Here is a 13,702-nt window from a genome sequence, read left to right on the forward strand (position 1 = left end):
ACACACACACACACACACACACACACACACACACACACACATCCACACACACACACACACACACACACCCACACACACACCGTTAGCTGAACACTGGGACTGTGAGATCAGGTGTTTTAACACTTGTCCTATCACTAAGATAATCTACACATATGTCAAGTGCGGTAAAACACACAATAGTCCGCAGGCGCACGCAGGCATGCTGAATAGGTGTCGGCTCCAATTCTTGTGAGTTTTCAGATTTAATAATTTCGACTGTTTAAAAAATGGCAAGGGCACGCTGCGAAGGTGATGGAGAGGAAGAGACCAGAGGCGGAGAGGAGAGGAGGAAAATAAAGCAGAAAGAAGGGAACAATGAGGGCTCATTGTTTGTTTTGTTCTGCTCTGAAAAAGAGGGAAGAGAAACGCTTCCCTTCTGAGACTGAATCGCAGAGATAGAGGCATCTGTGACTGTGTGAGCATGTGTGTGTGCGTGCGTGTGTGTGTGTGTGTGTGTGTCCGTGTCCGACTGAATAGGATTTAACCCGTCACGGCAATGAGTTTCTTTACCCATCCGTGGATACAATGAAACCAGCCGGATATCAAGCTACCCACCCACACACACCCACGTCCACACCAAGAAACATGCACACACACACACACTTTCACACACATGAATGGACAATATTGATTATGACAAGTCGAAGCTTTGTTCTTGCTGCTCAACTACAGTAGCTTCTCTTACCTCCTTCATTCTGTTTTTCTCTGGACGTTTGTGGGTCCAGATGCTTTGGTCAGTGTGTTTGTGTGGATGTGTGTGTCCACATGTCTGTGTGTGTGGGACAGAGAGAAAGCAGAAAGCAATAAGCTGGCTGAAATGGTGCCATCAGAGCTACATGATTGATCAATTGAATTCCATCATGGGGACTGGCCGGTGGGATTAAATGGGTTGCTGTGGGTTACCAGGCTAAAGCATCATACCGCCTTTATCTCTCTCCCTGATTGGTCTGTCACCAGAGACCTGAACCATACACACTCTCCCGGCGTCTGCGAGTGAGTGTGTGTACGAGACTACAGCGGTGAAAGAGAGATTACGATCGAGGAGTGTGTTTGTGAGCCTTCGGGTGAAAGAGGTTTTGTGTTCTGAAAACGTAAAGTGAGATTTTGTGAGTTGGGCGGCTCTGAGTGTCAGAGAGAGCTTCAGGTGCTGTTTTAAGATACACGGTTCACTAGAAGTATCTGAAATAAAACAAAACCACCAGTTTGAGTCAAGTTTAGTGTGTACTCCAGAATTAAAATTTGAATTTGTTTTGTTGCTCATCTCTTATCTTCCACTGGATGAAAATATTCTGTAACATGGTACAAGTGACAAGATACATGATCTTAATATTTTATAAATGTTTCTTATACCATAATATAAACAAACCATCATAATCCTACATTCAAACACTGTTATTGTTTCCTAACAGGTACTTCAATACGTGTGTGATTTATTCAATAAGAAACAAACTGACAAAAGTGAAATTACAAAGTTTATTACTGCAGCTATCACCACTCTTTACTAGAGATGGGTGATACTGGCAAAAAATATATACATATCATGTTAATTGTGGCGTTTAGCCGTTAACAATTAATAAGACAATTAATAGATGAGCACTTGCATGTAGCCAAAGTTGTGGCCTTGGTCCACATTTTATGACTTTCCTCTTACTCCAGTTTGCATTGGTGTTTCAAGTTTGTAGGGTTAGAGTTAGCATAGTTGCCTTCAGCCAGTACCATCACTTGTGTGCCTGATAGTAATAGTGTTGCACACAAAAATCATCACGTGACGCTAACTGCAGTAATAGTAAAGTACCAAATTATAATTGTTGACAGTTTTTTTAAATCACTTCAGTAGAAAAAAGAACTTAATATTAGTTTCTTAATTTCTTCTTCATCAGTGATTTTATTTGTTGTTGACAGTTTTTCTGATGATTATTTGCACAATGAAATGATTTTGTCCAATCCTTGTGCAGCCACGTTGAATTTTGAAGCTGAAGACATAAAACTCATCATAGGTGATCTGACCTTTATGAGTGCTTGAACGGAGACAGAGCGATATTTGGTGTTAAACTAAAAATTTGTAATTCTCAGCTCAGATCTGTGAATAGATGTAGTTTTGTTTTTGGATGTCGCAGGTCTAATCTGGAGTGGTCATAATTTAACACTTCACATAGGGCAGAAGTGTTTAGGTCTCAGCAATTTAGGTTTGAAAATTAATCCACTCCTAAACAATACTCAGTCACTGTAACATTTTATACTTAAGGAAGGATCACATTTAATCAGAATGCCTGCAGGGCAGCAAACTATAGTCATCTGGATGAATGTCAAATATTTTACACGCTGGACTGATCAGCAGACAAATACAAAGAATAAAATAATATCCTACTGAGTGATCAGAAATCACTTTGATTGGAAAACTTACCTCAGAAGAAACAGAAATTGTTCTTTGACTTTGAAAGTGGTAAAAGATTAAACATCATAAAACCCTATAAGTTTCACTTCTCTCTCTCACTTTACGCTGCTCTTTCTTTAAGATCAAAGCCTGGCACAAATGATTCTGTATTTTCAGTCCAAATGAAAAGAAAAATAAAGATATTTGAAGTCTCTTACCCTTCTCCACCTGTCTGTCATATCACCACCTCAGGACACACATATTCTCCCACGTATACACACACCAAACACACAGTGACCTCCTGGGCTAAAATGGGCTCTCAGGAGCAGTTTGGAGCAATGAATTGACTCTATATCGAGGGGATTTTCACCTTCATCCCCCTTTTCTCTTTATCTTTTTTCTCTCGTTCGCTCTTTTCTAATCATTTGCGGGCTACGACTCCTCAGAGTTCTTATAATTGTCTCGTTCAGTCCCCCAGCCTTGCAATAACTGCAGGATACGAGAGCTCACAGTCTAATACTGATACCGGAGCCATATATATATTTGTGTGTATGTGTGTGTACGGGTGATACGACAAGCATGATGGAGAATTGTGTTTATATGAGAGGAGGGAGTGTACTTTTGAGAGACCAAGAGGGAGAGATGGCGAATACCTGGTAATAGATTGCATTTGTATACTGTTTTCTCAGAGTCCCCACAATCTATGAAGACACTCAATCCCAAATCAGTTTTTTTCCCAAGTCCACTAACCTCTCTCTGCATCTGTCTTAGAGATTTATATTATCAACCTTTGCCTCAAATCCTCCCTTCAGCCTTTTGGTATCATCCTTTTCATTTTCCCTCCTGTATATCAGCCAGACTCGCTTCTTTTTCCTTTTTTTTATCGAAACGTGCCTCCTCAAGTTTTTATTTACTCACAAAAGCATAAAACCGTTAAAAACTCAACTTGCAACTTTTCTAACATCACTCCACTTCTGTGCAGGTTTACAGGAGTCGCCTCTGGCTAATGGGCATGGCCACAGTGGGCGGGACTTCCTCAGAAAGCAGATGAGAGGGGAGCTGTTCTCGCCACAGCAGATCGAGGTATTGGACCGCCTCATTGACAGACAGCCATCATGTCCAATCCAATCCACCCCTGAGCTCTATGTGAGCCCTGACTTTGGCAAGGTAAGGGCAAGGCACTGGGCAGGCTCTGGGCTCAGACAGTGATGGGGCCGAAGCTGAAAACATAAAAAAAAATGTGGTTATATAGTATTTATGGTGTCATTTTAGGCCAATTTAAGCCAAATTAACATGCCATTAAATCTGTAAAATTAAAAACAGAAAGTTTTTATTTAACTGTTTGAGCATCAGTTTACTACTGTGATAAATAACAATTTTAACTTTTTAATTTTTAACAAATGAACTTTAGTACCACAAACCAGCCATGAGGGAGTAGCCTAACCATGCAGTTTGTTTACCTTTACTAGATTAAAAAGGCACCCAAGATATTCTATTTTATAATCTGTAGGCGTTAGAGATGTAAGTCCTAAATCAATGATGCTGCAATGCTGAAGCTAACTAATATCAGTAAGCTTAAACTTCATCAGAAACTTTTGATCCAGACCCACAAACATACCAGTCGACCTGCAAACTCTGCAAGTTAAAAATTAATTGTCTTTGCTTTTAGTTAAAAAAGCCTGCCTGCCGTGCCTGCTATGCTTTGCCATGCCACTTCAATGTTCGCAAAACTCCCCTTGTTGCACAATAAAACTGCACAACTCTGCATTTGTCCTCATGATTTGCTTTCACACGTCTTATTTGCTGACTGCTCTGAAAATGTAAACATCAAGTTTGTTTTTTTCTTTCTCCTTCGGCCTGACGCACCGCTGTGGCTTCCTGTGGTCTTATAGACATCCAGATGAGACACAGTCAGTCTGCTTTATCGATGGTCCTATAATCTTGACACACTGCAGGGGTTAATGAGCATATTGACCCGCCGTTCATTATGACCTCACTTCCTGCTGCTCGGAGGACAGTGATGGAGCTATCTGCATGCTGATGCACATGGGAACGAGCTGCATATGTGTGTGCGCTTGTGAGACGAGGATGAGAAAAGGGTGTTAATGTTGTGTCTAAATTGACCTCCAGCCCTTTTTGCAACAGTGAAAAATGTAAATCTGAGTGGAATGGACAGGTGTAAGAGCTACTTTGAATAACAATATGAGAGCAAGCTATTGTTGGTATTCTGTTTACCTTTTCTCAGATGTTTTCTCTTTGCTGCTTGACACTCTGATCAAGTGATAGTTCTGATATTTTAAAGTGGGTTTCTGATAACCTTTGAAAAAGTAATATCTTACCTGCTTAAGATGGCTCAGTTGACTGCTTGAAAAGTAGGGTTTAATTGTGACTGGAGGAATGAGCAGTGAGTAAGAACCTGAATAAGTGGACATCAGTCATCTTAAAACAACTCAAATCTAAAAAAATCATGCAAATATATTTTGTCAATCTTTATACTGCCATCAATTTTGTATTATGCAGTTATTATAAGATATGATATTCCTTCAGGAAGTGTGTGTGGGAGGGTAGGAGGGCTGAAGCTGACTGTTGCTGCTTAACTTGTTAATAGTAGAATTAAACTTTATTTCTTTCATTATGAGGTCACTCAAGTAACTTTCTGCAGCACATGAAATCATAATCAATTAAGCTCTTACAGAAACCCACTTCAGAACATCTGAACTGTTCAAAATGACCCTTTAATTCAATATTTACTTGAAACATGTTTTTGATTTGTTTACTTTTTTTAGTCAGTGTCAAGGACAAAGGGATAATCTCACCCCACAGAAGTTGCAAACTCTAAAAGCACAAACAGGTTGCAGCCTTAGACCTGCAGGGCAGAGTTCGTCTGTTTAACCCTTTCACTTCCATTTGACCGACATGGGGGAGTGTGGCGACTCAGGGCGAGAGGTCGACAGGTATTGGCTGCTGAGGCTCTATAGACTCAGTGCCGTAACACCCACAAGTCCTGGGTCAGTGTCCTCTCTGAGCCCAGTCAAGCCAATGAAGTCTGGGTTCGGGGTAGGAGCTTTTAAATCCGGGTCACGTCAAGGTCAAACCGTGTTACAATGAAATCCAAGCAGCTACGCCACCCCACCCCCTCGTTTTTTTCTCTTTTTTTTCAGTAAGGGATGATTGACAGGCACACCAGTAACACTGACACACTGACAGCTACAGCTCAGCCTCTTTGGTATGTGAGCGGAGGTGTGTGTGAGCTGGTAATGGTGGGGTTACGGTCAAGGAGGGTCAGCCTACATTGTGACTGACAGTCCTTGAAGAAGTCCAACACATTTGGCCCGAGTACTGACGTTGTGTATTGGAGTCTATTGTAGAAATGAAAAGGAAAAGGTAGAGTTGCGCAAACAAGAAGACAAAGAAAAGTGCAACAAGGTCACATAAAGCTCCTTATTTATTTTAATATTTGATGCAAATAAATAAGGACTTTATTTTCTTGAATTAATCTCACCTATAAAGCCAAAGAGCAAAATGTGGCTCCAGTTGTTACTTCTCTCTCTTGTTTGTCTCAAACCTTTTCTTTATATTTTTCCTGTAACAAGCTCTTCTGTTATCTCATCTTCCTCTCTTGCTCTTGTTCCCCTCTCCCTGTAGCCTATTAAGCTTTGGTATTAATTTATGTGCGTGCTCATGTGTGTGTTTGTGCATGTGTGTGTGTGTCTGCCTGTCAGAGAGAGTTCATTTGAATTTCCCTTCAATCACTTCTTATTACTCAGCTGATAAATCAGGAGGGCTAACTGCGCCCCCACCCATTCGCGCCTCTCCGGGTCCAAGTGCACATCTCTTCACTGAATAATCCTGCTACACTGGGACAGAGAAAAGCAAAATTATATTTTTATTTATTTTAACTTGATGTGATTTGTATTTAAGACATTTCATTAACTTAAAGGGGAAGAAGTGTTTCAAAACAATTGTCGGAAAATCTCTCCACAGTAAGAAGTTTCTAAACTGTTGGATAACTTATGAACTGTGAAAGGATAGATGAACTACAACTAAACATTTATTTATTGATTTATGAATTTATTTAAGTAGGTGGGAGTTGTATAATGTGCATTTATCAGTAAGAAAAATGTTCCCATTGCCTTTGACACATTGTTTAATGTGAAATAAACTTAAAAGCATCTTTGGGTAATTTTACCCTACTACATTTATTCTCTTAATAAATAAAAAAAGTCAGCTGAATTTTTATTTGAGACGTTCATAGATTTTCCTTCCTCTCCCCAGAGTTAGGGTAAGTGTGGGTTGTCTGTCTGAAAACGAATATCTTCTCCTCTGCTGCCACGCTCAGTTTGAGTCCAGATAAATTCCTTCCCTGACAATCTCTTCCTCTGTTTGTGGGCCACAGAGGGAATTGTGTTTGTTTATAGTCGAGCCCTTCCCATCAGGAGTACACAAGACGATGTGGTGAGAGAGAAAGAGAGACAGGCAGGGAAGAAATCGGGAGCTATTTGCAGAATGGAGAAAAGGGGAAAAACTATTATGCAAATGGTGAAAGCCAGCGGTGCCGGTTTCTCTCTCTCTCTCTCTCTCTCTCTCTCTCTCTCTCTCTCTCTCTCTCTCTCTCTCTCTGTGTGTGTGTGTGTGTGCGCACAGGAACGATTAGGGCTCATCTGTTATTGATGTGAGATTTGGACTAAACTGTTACCTTACAGTATCTGAGGCAGCAGACCAGCCTGATGAATGAAAGGGAAACACTGTGAGACTCAGTGAGACATAAAACAATAGGAGAGCTGCCGCTAGAGAGGTAAAGTGCTCTAATGGCGTATTTTATAAGTTTGATTTGCTTCGTTCTTTTTTAAAAATTTAGCTGGCCAACGTTTATGCTGCAGACTGAAACATTTCCATTAGAAAAAGATCAACTGCAAAAGCTCAGACACATTGTGAATCACAAACTAAATAGTGTTTTTCAAATTGTAACAAGTATAACAAAACTATACTACAAATCTGTTTTTGTTTAGAAAAAATACATACAAAGAGATTAGTCATTTTTGTTCATATCAAACCAAAGATTTAATTCATGCATTCAGACAATTAACAATTTTGCGTAAAATATATTGAACCGTGGCTGGTTAGACTTCATTTGATGTTATGTTACTGTTTTACTTTTGTAGATTGCATTGGTATAAGTTAATTCAATGTATTTGAACCATAGTAACCCTTCACCAAACCAACTCTGTTGAATGTGGATGTAGGAAGAGTTTTAAATATATGTAATTAACACCAAACCATAATCTTTTCTGTGCCTAACAAAGAGAAACAAAGAGATGATATCCAAGGTGAAACAAACTCATGGCTGCTTTGATGTATCTTTTGTTGAGTGGCATTGAGATCATTTGTATGCATTGTTTACAGAAACATGGCCACTAAAAATAGTCAAATGGTCAAAAGCTTGTAGATGGGGATATTACAGACATTCTGCATGAACTACTCAGATTTGTGGTCAAACAGTGGATGCAGAGATGTAGTGGAGACCCCGGCTGGAGGAAACCCAAACTATGACGTGTGCTGCAACATGTGAGGTTTACCAGGAGCTCTGTGTGTCTTGTGAACTATGAAAGGAGTGTAGGAAAATTAACATCTTACAAGCACGAGCCAACTGTTTGGCCTCAGATGTAGTTAGCTGGTGCTGTTTCAGAGAGTCCAGTTTTCAAAACCAGACTTTCTAAATGCCGTCAAAACGCAATCAAATCAATTGACTTGTTATACTGGATTGAGTTACAGTTTGTGTATGAATTGCTCTGTTACATTTTGCACCTGGTCCAGATCCCTCTGCCATATTTTCTTGTAACCCTCCATTCTTCCCAACACCAACCATACCCCTCCCAGTCCAACCCTTCCATGGCCGGCAGCTGCGTCCCTTTCCTTTGATGAAGGCTGATGGTGCTGTATGAGCAGTGGAATTGACAACATTTACGGGTGCGAATGAGAATAATCCATCTTCCTTAGCGGGCCTGTCACCCCACTGGCCAAACTTCATCATGGCCAATTACCACAGCAGACCCTTTCTTCTCTGCCGGTGCTGCCGCCTGGCCCTATACATGGATACATGGGCACATTAGACACTATTATAATGAGACAGCATAAAGTGGGGGTTGTACAGGGATTGCGTGTTTGATATGGTGAGGAAAAACCTGCAGATTTGAGGAGCGCAGGGTCTGAGAGAAAAGAGGGCTTTAAAAAGTGCCTGGAGCCCAAAGAGGGGCAGAAAGAGAGATGTGTGTGAGGTGTACAGCGTAAGCTCTTACTTGGCAGGTCACAGTCCAGTGGTTGTGTTGTGTGTTGACGAGCACAGGGGTGTTTAAGAGGTCAGTGAGCACAAACAAACGCCTACACCTAGGCCTTTACACACACAGATGCAGACACATTAAAAGGGTCAGTGCAAAACTCTCACCTCATCCCCTAAAGGAAATTCTGATTGGTGCCATTAGTGGACACACACACACAGGTTCAAACACGCACACACAGCTACACACACACTGGTCAAGCAGTAATACATTGGGGACAAAGAATGGAAGCCATTTATTACAGAAAAGTGATTTTTTTAATTAACAAAATAAAGTGCTGCCTTAAAGCTTTTGTACAGTAGTCTATGTTTTTATTTTATAAACAATATATTTGAATAACCTTCTACTGTTTTCTGCTTAATATTTTTCTTTTCTAGAAAATCAGACTTTTGTCTTTACAAAAGATATAGTTCTGGAAACAATGGTTCTTTCGTTCAATCCAGCCAATTGAAGAGTTTTCCTGCTTCTTTCTGTTTCCCCTTATGCTTTAAAATATAAACAGTAACAGTTACAAGTGCTCACACACACTCAAGCAGGCGGTTAGAAAACAGGCCATTGATCTGCCAGAAACACACCAGCCTTGAGAGTCCTCTGCGGTCAATCTGTATAAAGTTGGCCATTAGTGTCAATACCATCACTCAATGTTACCACACTAACTCACACACAATGTCTCACACACAATCACAGATCTAGAGATGAGGATGGATGGGTCATGGTTTTAAGATGGGGTCAAACACAGGTGAGCAAATTTTTTATTATCCATCCATCTGACTGCACCCTGACCTGGTTGTGTCACAATTACAGTATCTGCTTCTTTATTTCTTCAAATGCACAAATGATAGAGAATTTAATTTTCAAACATTCAGATGCATTCTTAGCATGTTTTTGAATTGACAGTGGGATTTTAAAACAGAAATCTGACATTTGATGACAAAGAATGTTAAGCAGAACAAATTATGATTAGGATAAAATATTTCTCAATGTTCTAAATGCATCTCTCAGTGGAAGTTGTCACAGTTTGTTGAAGGTTTGGACCCAGGGATGCAGATTACTGCGTGAGTCTTCCAAAATAAGAAACCAAACTTTATTTAAGCAAAGCAAAACACTGATATGGCAGCAAACCTAAAGAGGACAAAAGAATGAGCAAAAGACTTAGGGTGGCATGAAAATACACTGACGCACAACAGCACATGTAAGGTGTAATGTGTGCCTGATGGTCAGAGAAAAACCACCACTCTTTTTATTGCTTATTATACACTTGATGGTGTAAAGCATTTACTACAAAAGGCTGGTTTTTAATCTTATTGCCCAATAAATGGGTTGAAGTCTACTTTGGGGGCTCGTCCAGGATACCTGTATTACAGCTTCACTCGTGCATGTATGGAATAGCACATGCAAACAATAAATATTTGGAAAGAAGATTCATTTTGTCTTTCTAAAAACTTTTTCTATCAGTGATGTTTTTAGGGAAGCTGAAACTTTTAGTCAGATAATAACCACAGAATGTTTTGTCACTTCAGTCTTCTTTTCTGTTTGCGATTTTGAACATCTATAGTGTTTGTGTGTTCAAGGTCTTTGGAGTATGTGTGTGTATGTGCTGAGATGATCACTGTTCTTATTGCTGTTGGTATCTGGGGAGCCAAGAGGCTTTGTGTTAGCTGTGGTCTATGTAATGCCGCTGTCTGCGTGTAAATATATGTTTGTTGTGTATGTTCTGTGTGAGTGTGAGGATGAGAGGGATGAAAAGAAAGTGCAAGCTGATCCTGTGGTTATAGACTGTTGGACTTGGTTGTACAGTAAATCCCTGTCTTTGTAAACAGATCAATAAACTCTCCGCTGTAGGTGTGTTCCTGCTTGTCTGTGTGTGTGTGTGTGTGTGTGTGTGTGTGTGTGTGTGTGTGTGTGTGTGTGTGTGTGCTCATAGGCAAAGCTTCTTTGCTCTTCGCTGTGAGGAAGGTATAACATGCTGGAAATATGGTTAGATATAACAAACAGATTGATCAAAGCTGTGTGCAACACAGGGCACTACTGGACCTTCATGTCATATCCAACACAGGGGATAAACATTTTAACTTGCTGTTTAATAAATCCATTCTTCATCCATTTTATGCTTTCTTTCAGACATCAGACTACTCAGCCATGGCCTCGCTAGCAGGTGGACTGGATGAGATGAAGAACACTTTGGCAAATCCGAGCACAGGGGCCGAGTTAGGAGCCAATGTGTCGGGTCCACAGTCTTACTCACTAGTTCCAGGTAAAAAAAAAAAAAAAAAAAAAAAAAAAAAAACATTCGACTAACAGCATTTTTAAAATGATATTTCAACTCTTGTTTCAGATTTTGCTTTAAAGTGTACTTTAAGAGACTTTCTGTGGCGTAGTCATCATTAGTCAGCATCTTTCCTGCAGTGGATGGCTCTAAATGTAATCCTCAAGTTTTAAAATTTGAGAGAAATTTGTTTAAGAGATTTAGCCTAACTGTTAGACTCAGGCCTATTCCAGAGAGAATACCCGCCACTAAAAACAATTTTGACCTTAATCCAAAATTTTTGATGGATTTTTACATCTCATTAGTTTTGCATAATAGCACTTTTAAATGAAAAGTGTTTAAACACCTAATTTATGTTACAACAATTCAAAAACCACATTTTAACTCAGCCAGTAATCAGTGCAAATAACTAAGTATCTGTAAAATTTATATAAATAATAATCTAAATGCCCTAAAGTCTTCAGTGCTGTTGTATTGAAAGGAAAGATGTTGAAGGAAAAATGGTTGAAATATGGAGCAAAGGTGTGGGCCTCGTTTACTCCATCTTTCTCCATTTAGGGGCACTGGGAGAGGAGTGATTAATTAAGAGCAGACCAGGGAGTACTTGGACAAGGCTTCAACGCTTCCATCCATAATAAGGGGAATCATTGATCTGGGAATTTGGGGATAACTGGGAATGGGTTCTTTTTATTTTTTTTTTACTCTCTGAACTCACTGAGGGATATTACCTGCACATGCCAGAGAGGAGAACGAGACAGAGAGTGTGAGAAAAAGAGAGAGAGAGAGAGATAAAAAATAATTTCCATTTCTGCTTATGCATGCAAATACACACATTCATGTTCACACACACACACACATCTTCTGAATATTATGCATGCAGTTCCTTAGCTGTCTTTTCCCTCAGAACAGAGCTCCCTCTAGGGGATCAGACGTCTGTGTGTTTGACGCAGTCTTATTGCATCCTTTGAGTGTTGATACTCTGGACACATGCTGTAGAGCAACATCTACATGCTCGGCCCGTCTTTTGGTAACCTTTTTAAACCTGCAGGGTATTTTTCTTTACTCTGAACTTCAGTGTACCAGAGTGCAAACGTACTGCGCATTCTTGATCTCTGTGGGTTTGACACGTGTTGCTCTGATGCTTGTCTGATGTGGATGAGGACGATGGGCGGACAGAAGACAGAAAATGTGTGTTCATCTGTAACTGCAAGTGAGCGCAAAGGAGACTTGTGCTTGTTTGTTGACCTCCAAAGCAAAGCTGTAGAGAACAGATACATCAATACAACGGGCATGCAAATGCACATATTCACAGCATGCACACACGCACACATGCGCACACACACATCTCCGCGGATCTGGCCCTGTCTGCCCCCTCTAAGTTGGCTGCAGAGAGTCCATCTCTCCCCTCGTCCGCCCTCTCCTCTCTCTCCTCAGTGCCCTGTGCACTGACCCTGAGCGGATGAGTAGCCCGTCTGCACTAATGCCTCGCTGTCGCGTCAAACACCGAGAAAAACTTTACTACAGCAGACAGGCGAGAGGAGGCGGAGAGGGACAGGGGGAAGCCGGAGCAGAGACAAGATCTGTGAGAGAAAAGCACATTTAGGGAGGGAGATGTAGAGGAAAATATAAGAAGAAATTTAGAAAAAAAATGATTTAGCTTTTTATCATCTGTCATTCCTAAACTATCTTATTACCTGCATAATGATGCTGCTGCTCATGCAGGGCAACAATGGAAGAGTTTGAACATTGCACCAAAATTATAAATTATCTTTTCAACGATTTAGACCATTTGATTGGCTTTTGCAAAAGCAGTGTTAAACTATCTTAGTGTAACTCATGTCAGCATTTCCTGTTTTTTGAGCAGAATATCTTCAAAGTTGTTTTAATAATTGCTGAACCTTTTCAGTACTTCAGGTGATGCTGCTTGCTGCAAACTACATACTAACAGACTAAACAAGACTTCTAAATATAGTAAAAGAAGTGTCTTTATGCGTGACATTTTTTGTAAGCGTAAATCAATAAATACTTTGGCTGCAAGAATTTTCAAAAATGATTTTTATTTATTTATTTTTAATTAGTCCCATAATTAAAGTAGAAAGTTGTACAATTAAACAGTTGGTGGACTGAAAAATCAGACACTAAAATATTTTTTACAGTTTTGGTGCTGCAAATTTGTCATTATTACTTGAGAACAGTATTTTTAAGAATACCCTAAAACATTTTCATGTTTTACAATCTACTCAGCACTGAATAAAGTGGCCTCAAACCTCTTACATTTGGAAATGTACAACTAGGAAAAGTTTACAATCTGTATTTAATTCTGTAAGTGTACCACATTTAAAGGATTTTTACTTTAATTTACAGTTTAATGAAGTAATCTAATGAAGCTTCTGTGACGTTGATGTAAAGAAAAGACTGTTGTAGTTCTTACAGTGCTCTTTAAAGCCCCCTTGGATTCATCACTATGTTTATTTAGCTTCATCTTTTCTGATCTCTTCTCCCCACCTTCATCCTCCTTCATCCTCCTCTGCCTCCTCTCAGTCAGTCAGTGGTGGTTAAGTGGAGGGGAAGTGAATGGGATTGATGGTGTTAGAATCTGAGCTGTTTATGATGATGATAAGTGTGTGTGTGTGTGTGTGTGTGTGTGTGTGTGTGTGTGTGTGTGTGTGTGTGTGTGTGTGTGTGTGT

At 40.0% G+C, this 13,702-nt stretch overlaps 1 protein-coding gene across 1 annotated transcript in view; it reads left to right on the forward strand.

Annotated features, from left to right (window-relative positions):
* Positions 1-13,702, forward strand: part of pax5 (paired box 5) — a gene marked incomplete in the record, with an annotated part of 43,898 nt that overhangs the window by 22,489 nt on the left and 7,707 nt on the right. The window contains 2 exon segments of the mRNA XM_014013266.1: positions 3,396-3,580; positions 10,870-11,002. Coding sequence (XP_013868720.1) covers positions 3,396-3,580; positions 10,870-11,002 — 318 coding nt within the window.

Source organism: Austrofundulus limnaeus, unplaced genomic scaffold (genome assembly GCF_001266775.1).
Source record: "Austrofundulus limnaeus strain Quisiro unplaced genomic scaffold, Austrofundulus_limnaeus-1.0 Scaffold99, whole genome shotgun sequence".
NCBI lineage: Eukaryota > Metazoa > Chordata > Actinopteri > Cyprinodontiformes > Rivulidae > Austrofundulus > Austrofundulus limnaeus.